The sequence below is a fragment of the Balaenoptera physalus genome (assembly GCF_965194825.1).
Source record: "Balaenoptera physalus genome assembly, chromosome: 16".
Taxonomy (NCBI): Eukaryota; Metazoa; Chordata; class Mammalia; order Artiodactyla; family Balaenopteridae; genus Balaenoptera; species Balaenoptera physalus.
Genome location: NC_138898.1, coordinates 78,533,633 through 78,555,757, shown reverse-complemented (window position 1 = coordinate 78,555,757; position 22,125 = coordinate 78,533,633). Strand labels below are relative to the sequence as shown.

The 22,125-nt window shown below is 45.6% G+C and overlaps 1 protein-coding gene and 1 long non-coding RNA gene across 4 annotated transcripts in view; one reads left to right on the top strand and one right to left on the bottom strand.

Moving 5' to 3' along the window:
* Nucleotides 1-635, top strand: part of LOC309646299 — a 181,392-nt gene extending 180,757 nt beyond the window's left edge. The window contains exon 2 of the long non-coding RNA XR_014255264.1: nt 566-635. This is a non-coding gene — a long non-coding RNA (uncharacterized lncRNA). The remainder of the gene's footprint in view (nt 1-565) is intronic.
* The window catches only part of LOC309646222 (S-adenosyl-L-methionine-dependent tRNA 4-demethylwyosine synthase TYW1), a 229,241-nt gene that overhangs the window by 57,188 nt on the left and 149,928 nt on the right, over nt 1-22,125 (bottom strand). Inside the window, exon 16 of one of the 3 annotated variants that reach the window (XM_082432335.1) lies at nt 16,088-19,178. The exons of the other annotated variants lie outside the window; for them this stretch is intronic. Within the exon in view, the coding sequence (XP_082288461.1) occupies nt 18,957-19,178 (222 nt within the window). The 3' untranslated portion in view covers nt 16,088-18,956. Of the gene's footprint in view, nt 1-16,087; nt 19,179-22,125 lie in introns of those variants that run through there. 3 annotated transcript variants of the gene reach the window in all.

The following is a 22,125-nucleotide window of genomic DNA, read 5'->3' as shown; positions in this document are numbered from 1 at the left end:
GACTTTGAGGGTCCCTTCCAGCCCTTTAAATCTTTGATTTTCTACTTAAAATCCCCATGTATTCTGTGTGCTGTGGTTACTACACAGGTTATTATTACATTGACATTGGGAAGATTCCATAGGAAAGACTTGAAAGAAACACACACACACACACACACACACACACACACAGAGTTACTAAAAAGCCTCAACTTCAGGGAATTCCCTGGCAGTCCAGTGGTTAGGACTCCGTGCTTCCACTGCAGGGGGCACAGGTTCGATACCTGGTTGGGAACTAAGATCCCACAAGCCATGTGGCGCAGCCAAAAAAAAAAAACCTTAACTTTAAAACTCACTTTGGGGCTTCCCTGGTGGCACAGTGGTTGAGAATCTGCCTGCCAATGCAGGGGACACGGGTTCGAGCCCTGGTCTGGGAAGATCCCACATGCCGCGGAGCAACTAAGCCCGTGCGCCACAACTACTAAGCCTGCGCGTCTGGAGCCTGTGCTCCGCAACAAGAGAGGCCGCGACAGTGAGAGGCCCGCGCACCGCGATGAAGAGTGGCCCCCGCTTGCCGCAACTAGAGAAAGCCCTCGCACAGAAACGAAGACCCGACACAGCCAAATAATAATAATAATAATAATAAATTAATTAATTAATTTAAAAAACTCACTTTGCTGAGTGTTAGCCCTCATCACACTGCCTTCCACTAGAATTCTGGAAAGTTATTCTGGAAGAGATGCACCTGCTTCTAAACCAGATCTGGGAGCCTGAGGAGCAGATAACAGGAGCTGCTACCCCCATACCAGGAAGTACAGCAGCGGCTCTTCCCAAAGCTGTAACGGGAAACCAGCACTCCCAAGTAAACCAGCATTCTGACGCCCAGCCCAGCCCTCTGCTTCACGTGGAAGGAGAGGAATATCCAAGGGGACTCATCAAATGGAACCATTGCCCATCTCACGATGCTCAAAGCACCACGATGGCTATGACTCTTGAATGAAGCTTCCTGCAGATGTCTCCCCCCAGGGAAAGAGACGAGAGGAAACTGATAGAAACTGATCATAAACAGGAACACAATTCTCTTAGTATTCCTTCAGAATTACTCAGTGTCTTTCAGTTCATTCTGGGAATCCACATATTTGTGATAAAACAGGACAGGTTCTCTCTCAAGGGGGAGCTTTGGTTTGTGGGGTCTAAGGAGAGGACAGAGACCAAATCCCCCAGCAGCACTCTCATGTTTCCTTCTGTGGCAACAATGAGATGATTAGGTTCAGAGGGCTGTTGGGAATCAAATCAGAAAAACATCAAATAACTCTAGGGCATTTTATTTCCTCTAATTTCCATTTATACCTGAGAGGAAATGAACATCTTAACAGCCCAAGACAGTGAAACTGTCAGATGCCATTGCCAGCGTGGGAGAGAGAAACAAGTGGCTCTCTGAGTTGAGGGGGGGCTGCGGGGTGGCAGGCTCCCTCCTGTGCAATCTGCAAAGACCTTGTGACAGCCAGGGAGGCAGGCTAGCTCATCGCAGGGAGGCTGGAAGGGATCGTTCCACCAGAACCTGTGTCTCAACTTTCTGGGGGCAGCCTTGGGGGCCCCAAAGCTCACAAATCACAGGGCCCTCCCCCAACCCTCCCCAGTTCGTTTGTCCAGCGCACATCTGGCCGCAGGAAGTCTGTCTTGGTTTCCTGGCAGGTCCTACTAGAAATCCAGCCCTGCTCCAATAAGGCACTGGCCCCTGCCCACTCCTGCCACCCACCTTTTTCTGGGCTCTCTTCCAACTCTCCCTTCTCGTTCCAGGTGCTGGTGAGAGTCTGACTAATAAGGGATGACCCTGAGATCACACTGTGGAGGTCTCTGTACCCCTATCCCGGGCTGTGTGTCCCCGGCCCCATCGGGCATCCCTGGGTGTGATTCTGTTTCCCACGTCCTCTCAAGCTGCTGGCATTTCTTCACGTGCCCATTCTTTGGGGCCAGGCTTGGGGGCTGCTTCTGGCTTCCCTCCTGTGATGGTTAATGTTATGTGTCCACTTGACTGGCCATAGGATGCCCAGGTGAAACTTTATTTCTGGGTGTCTCTACGAGGTTTCCTTTTTTTTGTTGTTTTTTTAGCCTCACCATGCGGCTTGTAGGATCTTAGTTCCCCAACCAGGGATCGAACCCGGGCCCTGGCAGTGGGAGCGCCAAGTCCTAACCACTGGACCGCCAGGGAATTCCCCATAAGAGGCAGTTTCCAATGAGATTAGCATTTGCATCAGTGGACTCAGTAAGGTAGATCCACCCTCCCCAGTGTGGGTGGGCATCATCCAAGCCATTGAGGGCCAAAAGGAGAGGAAGGAGGAATTCACCCCCTTTTGCTTTTCTGCCCCAGTGCTTCAGCTGGTGGATTTCATCTCATCTTCTCCTGCCCTTGGACTGGGATTTACACCACTGGCTCCCCTGGTTCCTAGATCTTCAGACTCAGACTGAATTTTACCATCACTTTCCTGGGTCTCCAGCTTGCAGATGGCAGACTGTAGGACTTCTCAGGCCCCATAATTGCATGAACTAACTTCTTTTAATCAAAATGTCTAACCTCCTATTGATTCTCTTTCTCTTGAGAACCCTGACTGGTACACCTACCTCCCTACCCTGCAGGCCCATGTTGCTGAGGCCCTCCTGTTGGGTCTCAAAGCCAAGTTCTCCAGACCAGGATACACACACATGGCACAGGTACAGGTCATTGCTCCCATCTGCCCTGGTTTGGTTCTGAGTCAGGTGTAAGCATGGAAAGTTACCAGGACATTTATTTCCAAAGCCCAGCGTCGTACCTTCTCTTTTAAAAAATTCAGGTGTGGTAGGAGAGGGTTGGATTGGGAGTTTGGGATTAGCAGATGCAAACTGGTATATATAGAATGGATAAACAACAAGGTCCTGCTGTGTAGCACAGGGAACTATATTCAATATCCTGGGATAAACCATAATGGAAAAGAATACGAAAAAGAATGTATATATATGTATAACGGAGTCACTTTGCTGTACAGCAGTAATTAACACATTGTAATTCAACTATACTTCAATAAAAAGTAAATTAAAAAATAAATAAAAAAGAAAAAGTTATCATTTAACAATAAAGGGATTATAAGAGGAAAAAAATTACAATAAAAAATTCAGGTAAAAAAAAAATTCTTGTGTATCTCTTTGGTGAAACGAATTGACAACCAAAACTCAGGCTTCCATGTAAGAAAGAGAGGATACACTTGCCAGATCCTGACAGAGTTATAAGCTGTTTGCACCGGTTTAGATGTAAGGACCTCAAAACACACGGTTCATCAGAGCATCTGGGGTTGCCAGTTCCAAGATGTAGGTGATCCTAGTGACACACAGGGCAGACTCCCAATCAAGACACATCCTCAGCAAAGTACCACCTGGAGGCGGTGGAGTGCAGCTCAGCTGGATTTGGGGGAGCTCTTCTGGAGCCCCATATATGCAATTCCCTTGCAGTGGAGCATGCTCTGAGTAATCTTTCTTTCTCCTCCAGCGGCAGGAACGGTAACATTTCCTTATACTTGAGCAGACCCCCTTTGTCTTAGAACATTCCGCCTTCATCTTTACCTGAGATAATAAAGCTACAGAAGATAAGATGAGGTTTCTGAGGTTCAAGGAGGAATTGAAAATTGCTCCCTCCATCCCTTTCGAGGATTTTCCAGCTCCTGTCCCCGAATGTGTGTTGCTGTGGTGATGGGAGGAATGGACACTAAAACTGGGAGATGGTGACATGTCACAATGGGAAATGGGGTTTTGAAGGTTTAATGAGTCTTCTCCAAAATGCACTCCTTTTAGCAAGCTAGCAGGTGTCCCATGATCCAATGGGCTAGTAAGAAAGTCTCCTTAGAGTTTTCAACATATAAATCTCTGTCTTCTCTGAGTGACCAAGAGCATCTGTATCAGTCCATTTTTGCCACGTTGTGCTGTAGCAATGGACAACTCCAAAACCGCAGGAGCTTATAACCACAAACTTTTGCTTCTTGGCTGTGGCTCTGGTCCAAGTGTCTTCATCATTCTAGGGAGGTGAGCAGAAGGGGACAGGCCATTTTCTTGGCAAAGGGGGAAGGAAAAGAGCTGGTAGAAACACTCACTGGTTCTTAAAACTTCTGCTGGGGTACGATGTATGTCCTATCTGATCACATGCCACTGGCCAAAGTAAGTCCAACAGCCCAGCCTGAAGCCAGCGGGACAGGAGGGGCGTCCACCCCTCCCACAGAGGAGGCACCAGGGAGGTTGCTGAAGTGACGGGCCCAGAGAGGGGCAGTGAATGTGTGGACAAATCGTATAAACTACTGCAGCCCCCAGGCAGCCACAGTCACTTGAAAGGGGGCCCTGGTCTGCTGACACCACATATCAGGGCAAAAGTATCAAAGGTACAAAATATTTTGAATCCACTGGAAGAAAACTGCGATATAGAAATTATGAGTCATTCAGAAATGTTCTTGTTGCAGATTGGTATACCTTAAAAGGAAAAATTGGTCCTGCTCAAACTCAGAAAACCATTTAGGGCCTTTCAAAAACCAAAAGAGGTGCCAAGACATTTTGAAAGAGGCCATTAATAATAGACATGGCAAGTTACCCCTGACTTATTAAAAAAGAGAATGATTTTATAAATGAGGCCATTAGGAAGGATTCGTGAGATATTAGGGCTCTAAGAACTGCCTGAATAGGAGGGAAGGGAAGGGAAGGAGGACAGTTAGAAATCTGTTATTCGGTGAGTTTGCTAAAGGAAATAATAATGCCCATGGTGATTCTTCGGCAGGCAATAATGGCTTCGCAAGGGGCCTGCCCAGAGCCGGGCACTGCCGAGGAAGGTGATGGCGACTCAGACTCCCGCTGGGGGTCATGTCTGGGTGGGGGAGGGGAGGCAAACATTTAGATCAATAAAAGACAACCCATGGGCAATGGACAATATTAGAAGTATGTACAGGGACTTCCCTGGTGGTCCAGTGGTTAAGATTCCACCCTTCCAATGCAGGGGGCACGGGTTCAATCCCTGGTCGGGGAACTAAGGTCCCACATGATGCGCAGCCCAAAAAAAAGAATTGTGTACAAACAAAGGGGCAGTTCCTTCGGGTGAGAGCACAGAGGGCCTCTGAGGGGCCCTACTACCTTGGCCGTGTGTTGAAGGGTGAACAGGCAAGCAGGAAAAGGCAGGGCAGGGAGGGGACTCAAGGTGAGGGAACCTCGAAGGCAGGTGGATAAACAGGCTTGTGGTTCAGAAGAGAAGCCGGGGTTGGGGCCATCCACGTGGAAGTGATCCAGGCTCGAGAGGGCCAGGCGGGAAGGCTGAGGTCACAGGGTGTGGGGTGGAGAGGAACAGGGAGATGGAAAGCCAGGGCAAGAATCACCTTGGGGGGCAGGAGGTGCCGGCAGGACGCCAGGAGGGGGAGGTGAGAGCGAAGTGGTCCTGGGACCAAAAGCTAGAGAGTCAGGCGGGATGAAGGGGGGCATCTGTTGGCTTTGAGGTTGAGGCGTCACCGGGGACTTCGCTGAAGCGGATTTGGTGGTGTGGCTGGAGCAGGTGACACAGGGAACTAACTGGAGGTGAGAAAGGGGGTTCCTTCACCTTGCCTGACTTTGCATTCCTCAGGGGATGGGAAAAACGAAGCTTGATTTCGCACAAAAATTTCCAGTTGTTGTTTGGGGGAAACCCGAAACGATGAGGGACGGGATCAGGGCTCATGAAATAGAGAACGTGTTTGAAAGCTTTTTAACCATAGAGGGAGGGCGGCGGGGGCCTCGGCACCCCCCAGGAGAAAGGGGCCTGCCCTGCACACGCACAAATACCCCGATGCCTGCTTCCCCATCCCCACAGTGTGCAGATCCCACCAGGTCAGGGAAGTGGCCTGTTAATGGGATAAAATCTAAAAGCATTATAAACACACACTTTATTTCTAGGCGTGTTTGTGTGAGGCAGTGATTTTGGGGGGTATTTTCTTATTTTCCAGTAAAATTAAATAAGCACACATGAGCTTTGGTAAACAGAGCACAGTAAAATGAGCATGCGGGGATGAGGGCTTGATGCGATTTTCTCTTGGTATTTAACGAAACAAGTTTTATTCCTCCCTTCACGCCCTGCCCTGCTGCAGACAGCATCGCTCTTCCACCCCGCACAGTAGTATCTGTACCATGATGAATTACATCAGCATCCCCTCCTCCTGGAACTGACTATTTTGGAGGGGATGCGGGGAAGAGTGGGACAGGATGCCGTGGCCAAACAAATGACCAGCTTGAGATTCTGAGTCATGAACTGTCATAATTAGGAGGCAGATAGAGTGCACGCTGCCGCTGCTGTATCTGCCGCCTGTTCCCTGTGAAAGCTTTGGGAATTAAAATAACAGGCCTTTAAAACAAGAACCGGGTAGGGCGCTACCTAATGGCCTGCACACAGCGCGTCAGCAGCAGACAGACCCAGACAGACCTGTGGCCTGGAGAAGACAGACTGAAATGTCACCTCCAGGAACCATCCCCCCAACCCCACCCAAGGCAAAGGAGCAAGAAAGAACCCAAGAAGAGGGTCCCCAGACCCAGGGGAAGGTGTGAATGTCCCAAGGAGTGAAAGGTGCAGAGAGTTTTATCATCTGTACAGGCTCCAGCTGCAGCATGATGCTCGCGTAGCTGTGGGATGACATGGGCCTGCAGCATGGCAGCCCTGGGCTGCTGGGGTCACGGGAGCCACGGGGCTGGCTTGGAGTGAAAGGAGCCACAGAGGGAAGGCCCCAGAGAAATGGGAGAAAAGATGCTGAGCCAGGCCTCACAGGAGATCTTCCTCCAACCAGACTCAGCAGGACAGAAGAGAAGGCCTCTCTGGGGCAGGGACATTACCAGGAGAGCTGGCAGCCAGGTGGCAGACAGTGGGCTTTCGCTAGTGATGTGCTACTAGATTAGACTTTATTGCAAGTGATAAAACCAGCTCCAATGAACCCAAGTGAAAGACGTGAATTGTCGCTCCCCATAAGGGCGCTGCGTGGGGAAGCTGTGCAGAGGGATGCCTGGATACAGGCATCGAGCCCTGGCAGGACACAGGCTCCGTCTCTCAGACCAGCCTCTGCAGGCTTGACATGAAGAAATCCAGGGAAGGCCTTCCATTGGTCCCGCTCACATCTGGACCCATCACCAGACCCAGGGGGCGGGCATAGCCACTGCCCTGGTTCAGGGTCATATGGCCAATCTCAGGGCCAGGAGGGGCAAGGGGAGACTAAGAGCACAGCCTCCGCCAGACACCCCCCCATACAGTGGGTGAGGACCCGTGCATACCCCAAAAGTCAGGGTGTCACCGTGGGCTGAACAAAGAGTAAATGCCCCACAGAGCAGCCCACACCACCCACTGCAGGTCTGAAGGACTTCACGTCTCTCTGAATGAAGAATCCCCGAGTGGAATGAGCACTTATCACTGACGCTCTCAGAACAACCAAATGGGTTGTAAGGCTCAGCTCTGATTAAGGGTGGCTCTCCTTCAGAGCCGGGGTGGTGGTGGAAGAGGTGGCGATCAGTAAAACAAAAGCAGGCTTTTTCAGAGCTCTGAATCTGCCCGTGCTGCCCTTTGGCCGGAAATGGCCTTTACTTGCCTTCTTCCTCTGGTAAACGCCCATTCATCCTTCAAGACACAGTTCAAATGTCACCTCCTCCATGAAGCTCTCCATTCTCCAAGACAAAGCTAGTTTCTCAGTCCCACTCCCAGGTTCTAAGACTACTTTGCATTTAATTTGCTGATTTTTAATCTCTGGCTCATGGGTATTGCTTTTCTCCTGGACAGGGCAGGGACTGAGTCTTACGACGTGAAGCTCCTCTTCCAGCACCCAGAGCAAGAACCTGGCGCTCAGCAGGTACTCCATACCTGTTTGGTGGGTTGGTGAACTACACACACAAGATATATACTCTTTGCAGCAGGTGGAGCTGTTGTCCACCTTCTTCACTCCTAATAGAACCTACCTCCCACACTAGAGGCTGAAAATGCCAGATGCTTGTGCTCTCCACCTCCCTTGCAACTGGAGGTTGTCAACTGACCCATTTATGGTTAATAGACTTAAAGAGAAGTCTCTAAGGGGTTTTTCCCTTTTTGATTAATAGGGCAACTCAATAGAGGAGAGCTCTCTTCCTCATCCATTTCCTTCCAGGCTTTGAACACAACTGTGAGAGAATGTGATGCCTGGAAATGTGGCAGCCATTTTGAGACCATGGGGCAACAGTCTGAAAACAAAAGTCAACATGTCCTAAAGGGTGTGGCAGAAAGCTTGGAAACTGCCTGGGTCTTCGATTATTCATCCCTAGATTCAACCTGGAAATCACCTACTTCCAGATTGCTTATATGAGACAATAAAAATCCCTACTGTTTGAAACCACTAGTTCAAAACCACTAATTCTGTTACTAGTAGCAGAGAGCATGCTGACTGCTACATGCTTTCATGCCATGACAGCAGTTCGGGACTCTATAGTATAAACATCTTTTTCCGCCTAGTACCAGCTTAGAAAAATGAGAGGACAAAACCACCTAAAAATCAAACATGAAAATATTGTCCATGTTTTGTTACCAACTATCAATCATTTCAAGTAAAGAGCAGAGTGATCAATAATATTCTGTGGCTTGAGCATAAACCCAGAGGTCAGAACTCTTGAGCATGTGCGTCTAAGCCACTTGAACCTGTTTGGTATGGCTCCTGTCCTTTGGGGACCATCACAGCCAAGGCTCTGATCCTGAAGAAAGGGCGATACGAATAAGGATGCCCTGCCACCAGGGTAATATCTTACTCAATAAGATGCTCAAAGTCTATGAGTTCTGGAAATGCATTGAAAAGCTCTGCGCTAAGTTGCCTTGGGTGAAAAAACTTAAGGCCAACGTGTACTTTAACCAGCAAGCCAATGAAATCATCTGAATGAGGTTAATTGCAAACTCAAGAGTTGGAATTTAGAAGCTGAGTAGGAGCTGGTCAGGGGGATGGAGGAAAGGATGGGAATTAGAGATGGAAGCAGTGGCACGAGCTATTCCACAGGACCGGTGGTGAGGTGTGTCAGGCTGAGGAGTGTGGACTTGACAACGGGCTTAAAGGAGGAATGGGATGGTTTTGGAAGGGATATGGTCAGATGTGCATTCGAGAACTTTCACTACAGCAGCCTGTCTGGTGGCTAGACAGAAGGAGGGAGACGGAGTTTGGGGTGAGGCAGGGAGTTACAGCTCTGACCAGTGCCTGCCATTTGACCTCCGAGCCTGGAGGCAGAGGTTCTGCACAGAGCCTGGCATGTAGTCAGGCAGGAAAGACAGGCCCGGGCCCAAGGACAGCCTCCTCGTGCACAGGTATTAGGCAGGAGGCAAAGGCACCTCCTTGGTTTGCACTTAATGAGGCCATGACGCGTGGAGGAATGGCATCTAAAACAGAACCTCTGTAGCATCTGCACAAGAAACTCTGACCATGGAAACCGTGGAGCATGCGCAATAAAAATGCACAGGTTGCCAATGACCCTGTACAACCTTCCACGTGTAGCCGCTAGACTACTAAGGGACAATTTAAGGGAAAACAGCTCTTAGAGCACATATGCGGTGGCTTCAGGAGACAAATGCGCCGATGCAACCTGGTGCAATCCAGGCCCCACCTCAACCCTCCCCTCAATGAATAGTCCACCCCTAATCAAAAGACCCCCATCCATTCAAAGGGCTAAAATAAGATAAAAGGGTGAATCAATAACCCTGCAGTGGACTTCCCTGGTGGCACAGTGGTTAAGAATCCACCTGCCAATGCAGGGGACACGGGTCCGATCCCTGGTCCAGGACGATCCCACATGCTGCAGAGCAACTAAGCCTGTGCACCACAACTACTGAGCCTGCGCTCTAGAGCCCTTGAGCCACAACTACTGAGCCCACGTGCCACAACTACTGAAGCCCGCGTGCCACAACTACTGAAGCCCGCGAGCCACAACTACTGAGCCTGCACTCTAGAGCCTGTGAGCCACAACTACTGAGCCCACGTGCCACAAGTACTGAAGCCCGCGAGCCACAACTACTGAGCCCGCAAGCCACAACTACTGAGCCTGCTCTCTAGAGCTTGTGAGCCACAACTACTGAGCCCGCGTGTCACAACTACTGAAGCCCACGTGCCACAACTACTGAAGCCTGTGAGCCACAACTACTGAGCCCGCGTGCCACAACTACTGAAGCCTGCACTCCTAGAGCCCGTGCTCTGCAACAAGAGAAACCACCGCAATGAAGAGTAGCCCTGGCTCGCTGCAACTAGAGAAAGCCCATGTGCAGCAAGGAAGACCCAACGCAGCCAAAAATAAAAAGATAAATAAACAAACGAACAATAAATATATATATATTTTTAAATAAATAAATAACCCTGCAGTGCACCCCTCACTCATGAGGACGCCCGCACTATTCTCTGAGTGTGTTCTTTGCCTTTGCCTCAATAAACTGCTTCTTTGTTCTCTTTGCTCCTCAGCCTCAGTGTGTGTGTGTGTGTGTGTGTGTGTGTGTGTGTGTGTGTGTGTGTGTGTGTGTGTGTGTGCGCGTATGTGTGTTTCTTCCTTTGTGTTTTGTGTTCCTTGCCCCAATTCTTTTGGATGAGTTGAACAAGAGCCTGGAGTTTTGATAAGCTTTTCCGGTCATCAGTAGGAAGGGCTCTCAATAAACGGCCAGGTATTCCTTCTCTGATCACGTGTCCCCCCAGCACCGTGTGCAGGCTGGGGGCTAAGGAGAGCACAGCCCCCAGAGGAACGCCGCTGGGTTCCATCTGCCACGCCAAACACTCCAACCCCAAAGATACAGCACACGCTTGCCAGGAACCTGCTCCCGTGGCCTCGGAGCTGTGCCTTCCCCACCTGCGCTGCCCAGCAGGCTCATGAGGCCTTGCTCTTCAGACTGAACCCCAGTTCCCAGCCCCACATTGGGGCTCAGACTGTGTCACAAAGGAACTGCTGACTTCTGGTCCCCTGGGAAGGGTCCGGGTCAGAGACTAGTCAGAGGAGCCCAAGGTCTTGGCAAGAAATGTGCCAGATGCGTTAAGGCCTTGCCCCCAGGAATCCCTATTCTGTGCGCGGCAGGTAAGTGGCAAGAGTTCCAAGGCCACCCCGCACCCTTCAGACACCACAACCTGACCGCAGGGCTCCCCCGCTCAAGCCAGATGTGCCGAACACCCCCAGTGCAGTGCTTGGGTGAGCTGAACCCTGCTGGCGTGACCTCATGAAGCCCCTTCTGCCCCGCTGCTCCAGCATGATGCCCCTGAGCCCTCCTCCCTGTGGCCTCACTTCCCCCTTCGCTGGGGGCAGATGTGGGGTGTGAACACGGTGAGACTGGCATTTCCTAATCCCTCCCTGAGCCGGGGTCCCACGTTGGGGGACAGCCCAGGCCCTCTTCCTGCCTGAGTGGGGGGGCAGATCAGGGAACTGCAGCTCCTCCTGGCAGGAGCGGGGAGGAGAGGGACCAGTTGCTGAAAAAAAAAGTTCCATTTTTCCTAGTGATTTTTTTCCCACTTCTCCTTAGCCAGCAATCAGAGTACAAATCTAGTAGTCCTCAATGAGAGCCAGTTAATAGCTACGCAATTAATTCACTTCCTCAATAAGAGGAAAGTGAAAGCGTTAGCTGGAGCTTCACAGGGTCTTGATGAGAATTCTCAGAAACTAGAGAAGGAATCACAAGATGTCTGCCTGCTCCGATTTTCCACAAATACACGCTCCTGTCTCACCCGGAAGTGGGTAGCTTCCCTCGCTGCCCGTTGCAAACATACCTGCCTTAGACTGAGGTCTGCGGCCACTATAAGTTCTCTTTCTCTAACATCTAAGCTGGAATTCTTGGAATCGGTGAGTAGAAATCTAAACACGCTAGGGTTTCTTCCAAACAAGAGGGTCTTTTTCTCCAGAAAAGGCAGTGAAATTTACAACACGGTACCAAAGAGCTTCAAAACATAGTCATGAGAGTAGCGTACTTTATTAATAATGAATGAAAGGAAATCAGTAAAGGACAAAAACACCGAGCAGGCTAATAGCCAACAAGATTAGTCACTGCCAACTTATATTAAATCAACAGTGCCTGGGGAAGGGTTCATCAATTTGTATTTAAATAAAAAGTGAGAAAAGCAACCCAGCACACAAAGAAAAACAAAAAAAGACGAATCTTTCAGCTGACAAAATATGCAGTTTTGAATATATTTAACTCCAACTATAGGCTGAATTCCAACTTCAGGATCTCATTTAAGGAAAAAGCTTAGTCTGACTCTACAAGGTAGAAAACACATTTCCTCATACCTTTTATTGTGCTAGTCTAATTAAGATAATACATATTCATTTATACGTTGTTTCATACATAGGATTTTTATATAATTAAGGTGATAACTATGATTTTGTACTCTGTATTTTAAACTTAGCATTATATCATAAACATCTTCTGTCATTGAACACTTTCACTGGTGCGAGCACTGCACTACAGGTATTGATCAGGACCCCTATCCAAGGGATGTTTTGCTGTCATCCTCTTTGGCTCACTTCTCACTGGCCTCTGGAACTATTCTCCAGTCTTTTCTTGATCTGCCCCCGCACCCCAACTCCCCCGGGTTTCTGTGACTCCACAGGCCTGGTTACTCTACTGTCTCCCCTGTTGAAGATGTCAGGGGACTTCTTTCCCTGTCCCACCCCTACCTGCTAGAGTTCCTGGAGACGTGGCCCCTCCTCCTCATTTTACACTCTCTCCGAAGATGACCTCCGCCCTCCTTAAGGCTCCAAGTATAACCTACACCATGATGATTCACACATTTCTTCCACACCAGACCTGTATGCCTGACCGCTGGCCTGACCTTCCCCTTGGAAATCTTGGGCGGTTCCAAGCCTATCTGTCCACAAATGAACTCAGGATCTCCCCCAGGCCTGGCCCTCTTCCAGTCAGCCTACAGAGCGCCACCGTCCTCTCTCCTGTTCTCAAGCCAGAAACCCAGGAGTCATCCTTGATGACTCATCCCTCCTGCCTGCCCGCACTCCACCCTCCCCCACCCCCATCTAGCCAAATTGTGGCCAAATCCACCAGTGTTTCCTCCTAAGGTCTCTTTCAAATCTACCCACTGCCCTCCATTCCAACCACCAGGGTCAGCATGCAGGGGCGTGCACTGCACAAACGTTACCACCCGGGCCATCACTTCTGGCCTGTTCTACAAGAACACCTACCAACTCATCCCCTTCCCTTTTGGCCTTTCCAGGCCATTATCTAACCCAAAGCTACAGTGATCTTATTAAGATGCAAATCTAATCATGCTGTTCCTTTGCGTAATTGCTCTTAGGGCTTAGACTGGCCTGCATCTCCCTGAGTCATCACTGTTACGTTCTCCTGGTTTCCCTGCGTGGCCTGGCCTTCTCCTACATCTTCTGCAGCATTCTCCAGCCACTGAGGCCTTTCTACAGCTACTCAAATGTGCCACGACCCTTCCCCACGTGGCCTTTGAGCATGCTCAGTCCTCTACCTGCAGTGTTCTTCTTCCCCTGTCCCTAGATCTCTTACATTGTTTTTGTATCTACAAGGGGTTCTGAAAGTGTGGTCTCTTAGCAGCATTTGTATAACCCAGAAACCTGTTAGAAAAGCAAATTCTTCTGCATTGAACACCTACTATATCAGAAACTCTGGAGTGGGGTCCAGAAATATGTTTTAACAAGCCCTCCGAGTGACTCTGATGCATGAGAAAGTTGGAAGCCATTGGTCCAGAAAGGCCTTCGTCACCCAAGGTTTCTTCTGAGCTTTTTGTTTCATTTGACTCTTTTTGGTATTTAGTATAAAGACCAAAACTACATAATTTTTCTCCCAAATCTCCATTGATTTATCCTATATTCCTTATCTTATATCCTATACTGCTTTTCATAAACATTAAGGTTTGCCTCTGTGCTTTTTTTAAAAAAGCTTTATTGAGATATATTTCATATACCTTAAAATCCACTCATTTAAAGTGTATAGTATAGTTTTTAGTATATTCACAAAGTTGTGCATTCATAGCTGATTTTAGCTATTTGCATCTTCCTGTTTTCTTGGTGAGTCTAGCTAAAGGTCTGCCAATTTTGTTGATTTTTTTAAAGAACCAACTTCCGGTTTCACTAATTTTTTCTTTTGCTTTTCTTTCCCTTCTTTCATTTATTTCTGCCCTAGTGTTTATTATTTTTTTCCTTTAGCTCACTTTGAGTTTAGTTGTTCTTTTTCTAGGTCCTTAAGATGGAAGGTTAGGTTATTAATTTGAGATATATCTTCTTTTTAATGTAGGCATTGACAGCTATAAATTCCCTCTAAGCACTATATTAGCAGCATCCCGTAAGTTTTGGTATGTTGTGTTTTCATTTTCATTCATCTCAGAAGTCTTTCCTAATTTCCTTGTGATTCCCTCTTTGACCCATTGTTTGTTTAGGACGTTGGTTAATTGCTACATATTTATGAATTTCCCAAATTTTCTTCTGCTGTTGATTTCTAATGATTTCTAATTTCATTCCATTGGTCAGAGACTGTACTTTGCATATTTTCAATCCTTTTAAACTTACTGAGACTTGTTTTATGATCTAACATATGGTCTACACTGGAGAATGTTCCATGGGCACTTGAGAATAATGTGTTGTCAGTGGAGCGTCCTATCGAAGCCTTCAGGTGTACTTGGTTTATAGTGTTGCTCAAATCTCTTATTTCCTTTTTGGGCTTGGCCTAGCTGCTCTATCCATTATTGTAAGTGGGTTATGTTAGTCTCCAATTACTACTGAATCGTCTCCCTTCAATTCTGTCAGGTTTTGCTTCACATATTTTGGGGCTCTGTTGTTAGTTAGGTCCATGCATGTTTAAAATCATTACATCTTTCTAGTAAGATGTAATTATAAATAATTATAATAATTACAATTTATCATTATAAAATGTCCCTTTTGTCCCCACGAACAATTTTTTTTTGTCTTAAAGTCTATTTTTTTGATATTAGTACAACCACTCTAGCTCTCTTTTGGTAACTGCTTCCATGGTATATCTTTCTCGATCCTTTTAGTCTTTGAATCTAAAGTGTGTCTATTGCAAACAGCATATAATTGGATTTAAAAGAAAAATACATTCTGCCTCTTTTGATTGGGGTATTTAATCTACTTACATAATATACTTACCCAATAAGGCAAGATTTGTGCCTGACATTTTTGCTATTTGTTTTTTGAATGTCTTAGATCTTTGTTTTGTTACTGTTACTGTCTTCTAAATAGATATTTTCTAGTGTACCTTTTAAATTCTCGTTTCTTTGTGATATTGTGATTTATAGTAGGAAATATACATTATTTAAATATAAATATTAAATTATTAAATATACTTATTCTCTCCCAGTTCCTGGCATAGAGCTCCTAAAACCCTTGGAATTTCCTAAGCGACGACAACCACCACCACCACCACCACCACCACCACCACCACCACCACCACCACCACCACCACCGGTGTCTTTTGTTATGTTAATGAGGTGACTTTTGGAAAGCCCTTAGGTAACCTAAGGAAGGGGACTCATTGCCAGGGCCATCAACCAAGTGATTAGAGGGTTGGGAACTTTCAGAACCACCCCTGGACCTCTGGAGAGGGGAGAGGGGCTGGAGATTAAGGTCAATCACCAATGGTCAGTGATTTAATCAATCGTGCCTATGTAATGAAGCCTCTATAAAAACCCAAAAGGACTGGGTTTGGAGAGCTTCCAGATTGGTGAACACATGATCTGGGAGAGTGGCGTGCTTGCAAAAGGCATGGAAGCCCTATCTTCCTTCCCACGTACCTTGCCCTGTGTATCTCTTCCATCTGGCTGTTCCTGAGTTATACCCTTCTATAATAAACCAATAATCTAGTAAGTAAAATGTTTCTCTGAGTTCTGTAAGCCGCTCTAGCACATTAGTTAAACCCATGGGAACCTCCAATCTATAGCTGGTTGGTCAGAAGCACAGGTGACAACCTGGACTTGTGACTGGCATCTGAAGTTGTGGGGCAGAGCACTTAACCTGTGGGATCTGATGCTATCTCCAGGTAGACAGTGTCAGAATTAAGCTGAACTGCAGGACACCCAGCTGGTGTTGGAGAACTGTTTGGTGTCGGGAGGGAAAATCCACACACTGAAACTGTGAGCAGAATCGTATTTTTTTTACTATAACTTTTAAAATTTATTCTTAGTGGCTGCTCTTGGGATTACAATTAGCATCTTAAAACAATCTGCTTTGGAAACATACTCACTTAATTTCAACAGTGGGTAGTCAAGACTTGCTCCAATATACCTCTGTTCCCCTCACACTTCTTTCATGTTATTACTGTCATACAAATTACATCTTTATACATTCTAAGTCCATCAACACAGTTTTATAAATACTGCTTTACGCAGCTATCTTATAAAACAGATAGGAGAGTTACAAACAAAAGTACATTTATATTGTCTTCTGTAAAACTTACGTAGTTACTTTCACCAGTGCTGTTTATCTCTTCACGTGGTTTCAAGTTAGTGCCTAACGTACTTTCATTAAGGCCTGAGGACTCCTCCTCGTACGCAGGTCTGCTGGTGATGAATTCTTTTACTTCGCTTATCTGAAAATGTCTTAATTTCTTCTTTAATTTTGAAGGAAAATTAAGCTAGGCATAGAGTTTTGGGTTGAAAGTCTCTTCTTCCAGCTCTTTTAAGATACCATTCCACTGTCTTTTGGCCTCCATGCTTTCTGATGAGAAGTAAACTGTTAATTTTATTGAGGTTCAGTAGTTTCTCTTAACAGATGATTTTCAGCTCACGGCAAAGCTTTGGTTAAACTGTCGGAGTTCTAAAATTCTTTGATTTTAGTTGTTTTGCCCATATTTTCACTGTTTTAGAGGGAGAGTGAGTTCACTGAGGTTCTCACTCTGTCATTTTGGAAGCTGATCTCGTTTCATGTTGTTTGAATTATTTTAGACAACATTCTTTAATATCTTGTAAAGCAATTTTCCTTGAATAATTATTTTTCTAGAATCTTGTAACTATTCTTACCTGGCTAGTTTTTCAGCAGAATTCTAGGATCGCTTGCTCAAACTCCAACAATAACTTCCACTGGACATCTAGAATGCTATTTTTCAAATAGCTCACCTTCTAAGAATATTTAAGCTTCCCCATCTCTTCTATTTTAATACTGCTCAGCAAACATTTAATTTTTTTCGTCCAGATTCCACTGTATTTTTTTCCCCTAGGCATTTAAAATTTTCTGTTGTGACTGTGAACTGGGATTAACATGCCATGTTATTTTTTTAAAATATAAAGCAAACACTTCCTGGGTGGCAGAGGGAGAAAAACTGCTCATTTATGTGCCTAAAGTTAATGGAGTCAGGAGGGCTCATTCTGGTGGTGAGAGGTTTGCTATGTTTTTTTTTCTTTGAAGCAACAGAATATCTTCGTTCAAATTAAATCTTGAGCAGAACCTCAATGCATAAAAAATAAAAGCAGAGTTGCCCGGTTGAAAAAGAGGTTGAGGGACGGTCCAAAGCCTAGCATGCACTGCCGCCTGCCCTGCTCCTTACGGCAGCCCCAGAGGGGTCTTCCTACAGCTGTGTGCCCAGTTACCTGTCACAAACAGGAGCCCATCTGTGCGCTCCTTAGCATGAGCTCTTGCTTTTTAATACTCTGCTCTAATTTAAGGTTTCAATAGAGATTTTCCATCTCTACTCAACGACCATTAACACATCTGAGCTTCAGTGAGCTCCTGCCTCACTGGCCTGGATCACTCCCATCTCTTGTCTGTCTCAGGGGTCAACAGAACAGGAGACTGAACACATGCTTGAAGATGTGGTGACTTCAAGAGCATCTGATTTCATCCTGTGGCACAGAGAGACTCTATCACTTAGAAATAAATACAGTGCCCACTTTTCAACTAAATGAGTAAGTAGATTATACTATTATGAACTTTACTTCAGCAGAGAATAGAGGAGGAATATAAGGAGGAGATGGGTCTGACAGGGCTTAGAACCACGGGACTAGAAGCATCTTTAAAATAGACGCTCAAAAGAAAATGTGTGGTCCAAGTCTTCACAAAAGATATTTTATTAAAATTTTAGGATAAAGGAATTTTTTAAATAACTATAATACTTTTTAAAAACTACTGAGTATTTAGTCATGTTTTCAACTAGGAAAAAACTTGAAACTTAAAGAACAGATTGCAGAAAGTAGCTAGGGCTACAAGAGTGAAAGAAGATGGAAACCTGCTATATGTGTAGTGATGAGAGGCTTAAACACTGACTTTTCAAACCAAAAACAAATTGTACTCATTGTTTCACTAATTTGTGAGGCTAATTTGTGAGACTAATTATTCAGTGACATCATATGACAATTCCTCTTACAGAAGAAGAGAGATTTTACTCTAATCCAGCTCACATACTACTTTCTATGGCAATCTGTATGGGAATGGAATGAGATCTAGTACAGTTTTAGATCCAAATCAGTTTCTAAAGAGTTGGTACTAAATAAATATTTAAAGAAATCTATGTGGTATTTAAAATAATTGAGAATTGTGACAAATTACTTTCAGGAAGTGTTATCTTAAGATGTAAGAAAGGGATGGAGATCTTAGAGGGAGCAGATACACTGACCTCAGGGTAGTACAACTGACAAAGGCCAACAGCCCATGACGGGGGAAGAGGAACAGAAATACACTCTGCACAACACTCCCATGGTTGGCATTCTAGGCAGTCTTCCTAATTATAATTCAAAACTAATAAAGATTGTGTACTTCCCCCTCAAAATGATTTTCTTTCAGAAGTAAACTCAGAAAAGGGACTGAGTTCTGGAAAGAGACGGTGAGGCTGAGTCCCAGGCACTCAAAGCGCGGCTGCTGTCTCCCGAGCCTCAGGATGTGACTTGCGTCCCCTTACATCCTTCTCTATGTGAAATATAATTTGTGTAATTTGTCCTTGGAAAAATCACAGTGGAGTCTGAGAACCTTCTGGGGCAATCAGTTTGTGTCCTTCGGTATCCTAAATTCAGATCATCTCAACATCCAGAAATATCCTTTGATTTGTTCTTTCTCTGATATCTTGTGTCCTTGGGATCAAAGCCCCTTTCGTTGGCACCAAATAACGCCCAGTGAGGAGTTTTGGCCATGTAATCCTTGGCACTGAAAGTTTTGGATCCACCACTGTCTTCATATTCCTGGATGAGCTCCTGGAAGCGGCTGTAATCAATCCACGTCCACCATTCTCTGCCAATCTTAAACTGGCAAGAAAAGAAGTAGTCAGGTCAGAACGGAAAACACCCATAAAAAATGTCAAGTAAGTATCAAAAAATCAAAAATGAGCCTGATATTTTCTCCCTATCATGTTAAAGAAAATTCTTTTGCGCTCCAGACATGGTTCCGTATCAAAGCAGAATGTTCTATACACAGTCAAAGGACAGTTTCTTTTCCCTTAGGACCACTTCCGTGCTGGACCTGGAAGACCCAGTCGCTGAATAAAGAATACATCCTAGAACTGAAAGTCAAGGATGTGTTTATCTTGAGCGGTATCACTGGAAGAAGATTAATGAAGTTTTTTGGCATTATCATGTGTTAACGGTCAAGCTAATTCAGATTCCTCTTGTTGCCAGTCTTTCTCTGGTATGAATTTTCATGCTTGTGTTAGCAGCACCTAGTGGAATCCTTTTATTACTAAATTTTGCTTGAGTTATTAGTGAAGCTTTAATCGATGACTTTCTAATTCTGAAACGCTAACTTAATGACTCAAACTAGCCCTTTTAGCCTAACATGAATACAATATCTCATTAACGGAAAGCCTTGTTAAGAATTTCAATTCAATAAAGGGGAATAATCCAATTTGTACTCTTTTAAGAAAATTGCTTCTCAAAAGTCACTGAAGAATAATGACCACGATGAAGAAAAGAGAAAGTAAGTTGAGGAGGCTCTGAAGGAACTACAAATTGAATTGTGAAGGCTTTTAATTCAAAGCAACCACTTGGCATTCAATCGTGTAAATGTATAACACGTTGATATTTGATTTATAAATGGACAAATCTTTGTTATGCCACCGTTTTTTTAAAAAGCCTGATTATGAACCAAGATAAGTAACAATTTCATGTCCTAGCTGAGAAAAATATTGAAAATATATAGGTTCCTGGATTTAGAATATTAAAATATGCTGAATTTAAATAACATCTAATTTTTTACCCAACAGCTAGGAGCTTTCTAAGGGAAAAAATGCCACATAAATGGGAAAGTTTAGTCTACCTATGAATCATGAGAAATTTTCTTCTAATAAGACCATTCCTTGAAAAGTTGCCCTAAGAGCTCTATGAATTCTACAACTCAAGATGTAAAATCCACATTCCCCATCATTTTCCCTCTCAAGACTGACTGCTCTCAAATGTTCTCTACCACTAGGAAAGTAATCACTGTCATCCCCGGGTGCTGAACCTCAAAACTAGAGTCAAAGGTGCCCCTCCTTTCCCTGGCCACTTATACCCCAAACACGGTCAGGCCTTATCAATTCTTCCTTAGCTGTACTTCCATGGCCACATCCTGGCACTGCCCTAAGGCAGGCCCTCACTTCTAGAAGTCGGCCACAGTCTGCCAGCTGACTGACTGCCTGATTCCAGTCTGGGCTGCTTCCAGCTTCTGCAGGCTGCACGAGACGGCTATGCCTGCAGCAGAATAGAGCGCCACTACCTAGGACATGCCGTCTAAATGTCACATCTCCAACTGGAGGCTGCTCATGAGCTACCCGCCCCCTCTGGTGACTCCTATGTTGTTACCTCTGTCTGATTAACACCTACTTAAGCCTCAAATCTCTTCATAAACGTCCTTTGCTCTGGGAAGTCCTCCTGAATCCCTTTAGACAACCGTGACAGTCCCCTGCCACAGGCCTTCACTGCACCCTGAACTCGCCCAACAAGAGCACATTATACTTGCTTCCGTAGCCACTTCCCCCGTTCCCCCCACCCCATCCTGCCAAGACTGCTGGTTTCATGATTATTCCTGACGTATTATAACCTCTTCCTCCTTACCTCTCTTAACAAAGCTAGAAGTCCATACAATGAAAACATTTCCACCTGTTCTCCAGACATCTTGAGAGACAGGATGGAATTTTGTTGCTCTTGGCTCCATAGAATAGTGTGGCCTCTGTTCGCAGTGCACTCATGATAGAGGGCACAACGTTCACACGTGACTGGAAGTGGGCCGACTTCCCAAGCAGTGCAGGATTAAACATGTCATTAACTCGGATGACAGTAAAACAAGGCCGATAACAATGCCTACCCTTTATTCCTCCCTCCTCCTAACATCCATGGAGTGCCAACTATGGACTTGGCCCAGTCACAGACAATCAAAAACTAGTTATAACATAACATGGTGTGTGCAGTGAGTGCGCTCTGCGAGTGCAGAGAAAGGTGATAATTCACAGCCAGCCCCCAGGAGTTTGGCCCCGCTAAGAAGAGTCCTCCTGGGGGCTCCCTGCTTCACTTGCCGAGTTAAACAGATACCATGTTCTCCTCTTCCCTGTGTCTTTCCTTTTTTGGGTTCAGAGCTCTAGGTCTGGACTCTGAACCCTCATTGTCCACAATTCTGGTTTTCCTTTTCCCTCAAACTCTGACGAGAATCACTTGCCATGGATATTCCAAGAGGAACTAAAAGATTAGCTTGGAGTACAGCAATAGATTTTAAATCTTTTTTCTTTGCCACAATCTAAAGTAAGACACATATTTTATATCTTGATCTAGTACACACATTCACATACATATACTCTGGAAACACAACTTTCACAAAACTATAGGCAATGTATTTCATTTAAAAAACTGCCAGCTGCAACCCACTGCACTGATTTCCTAACTCCTAATGCAGCTTGAAGATCTGGTCTCCTAACTACAGAACTCTACCCTGGTTTAAAACAGAAGAAATTAGTTGCATGGATATGACAACTATAAACTAATATCTGACAACTGACAACTCAGACTGCCAATGTCTAAAAAAACAAACTAGAAGACCAAGTAAATGTGACAGAAGGCTGATGTATTAGTTTGCCTGGCTGCATAACAAAATACCATAGACTGGGTGTCTTAAACCACAAAAGTTAATTTTCTCACGGTTCTCGATGCTAGAAGTCTAAAGTGAAGGTTCCAGCAGACAGCCCCCTTCTCACTTTGGCTTCGCGTGCCATCTTCAGTATGTGCACAA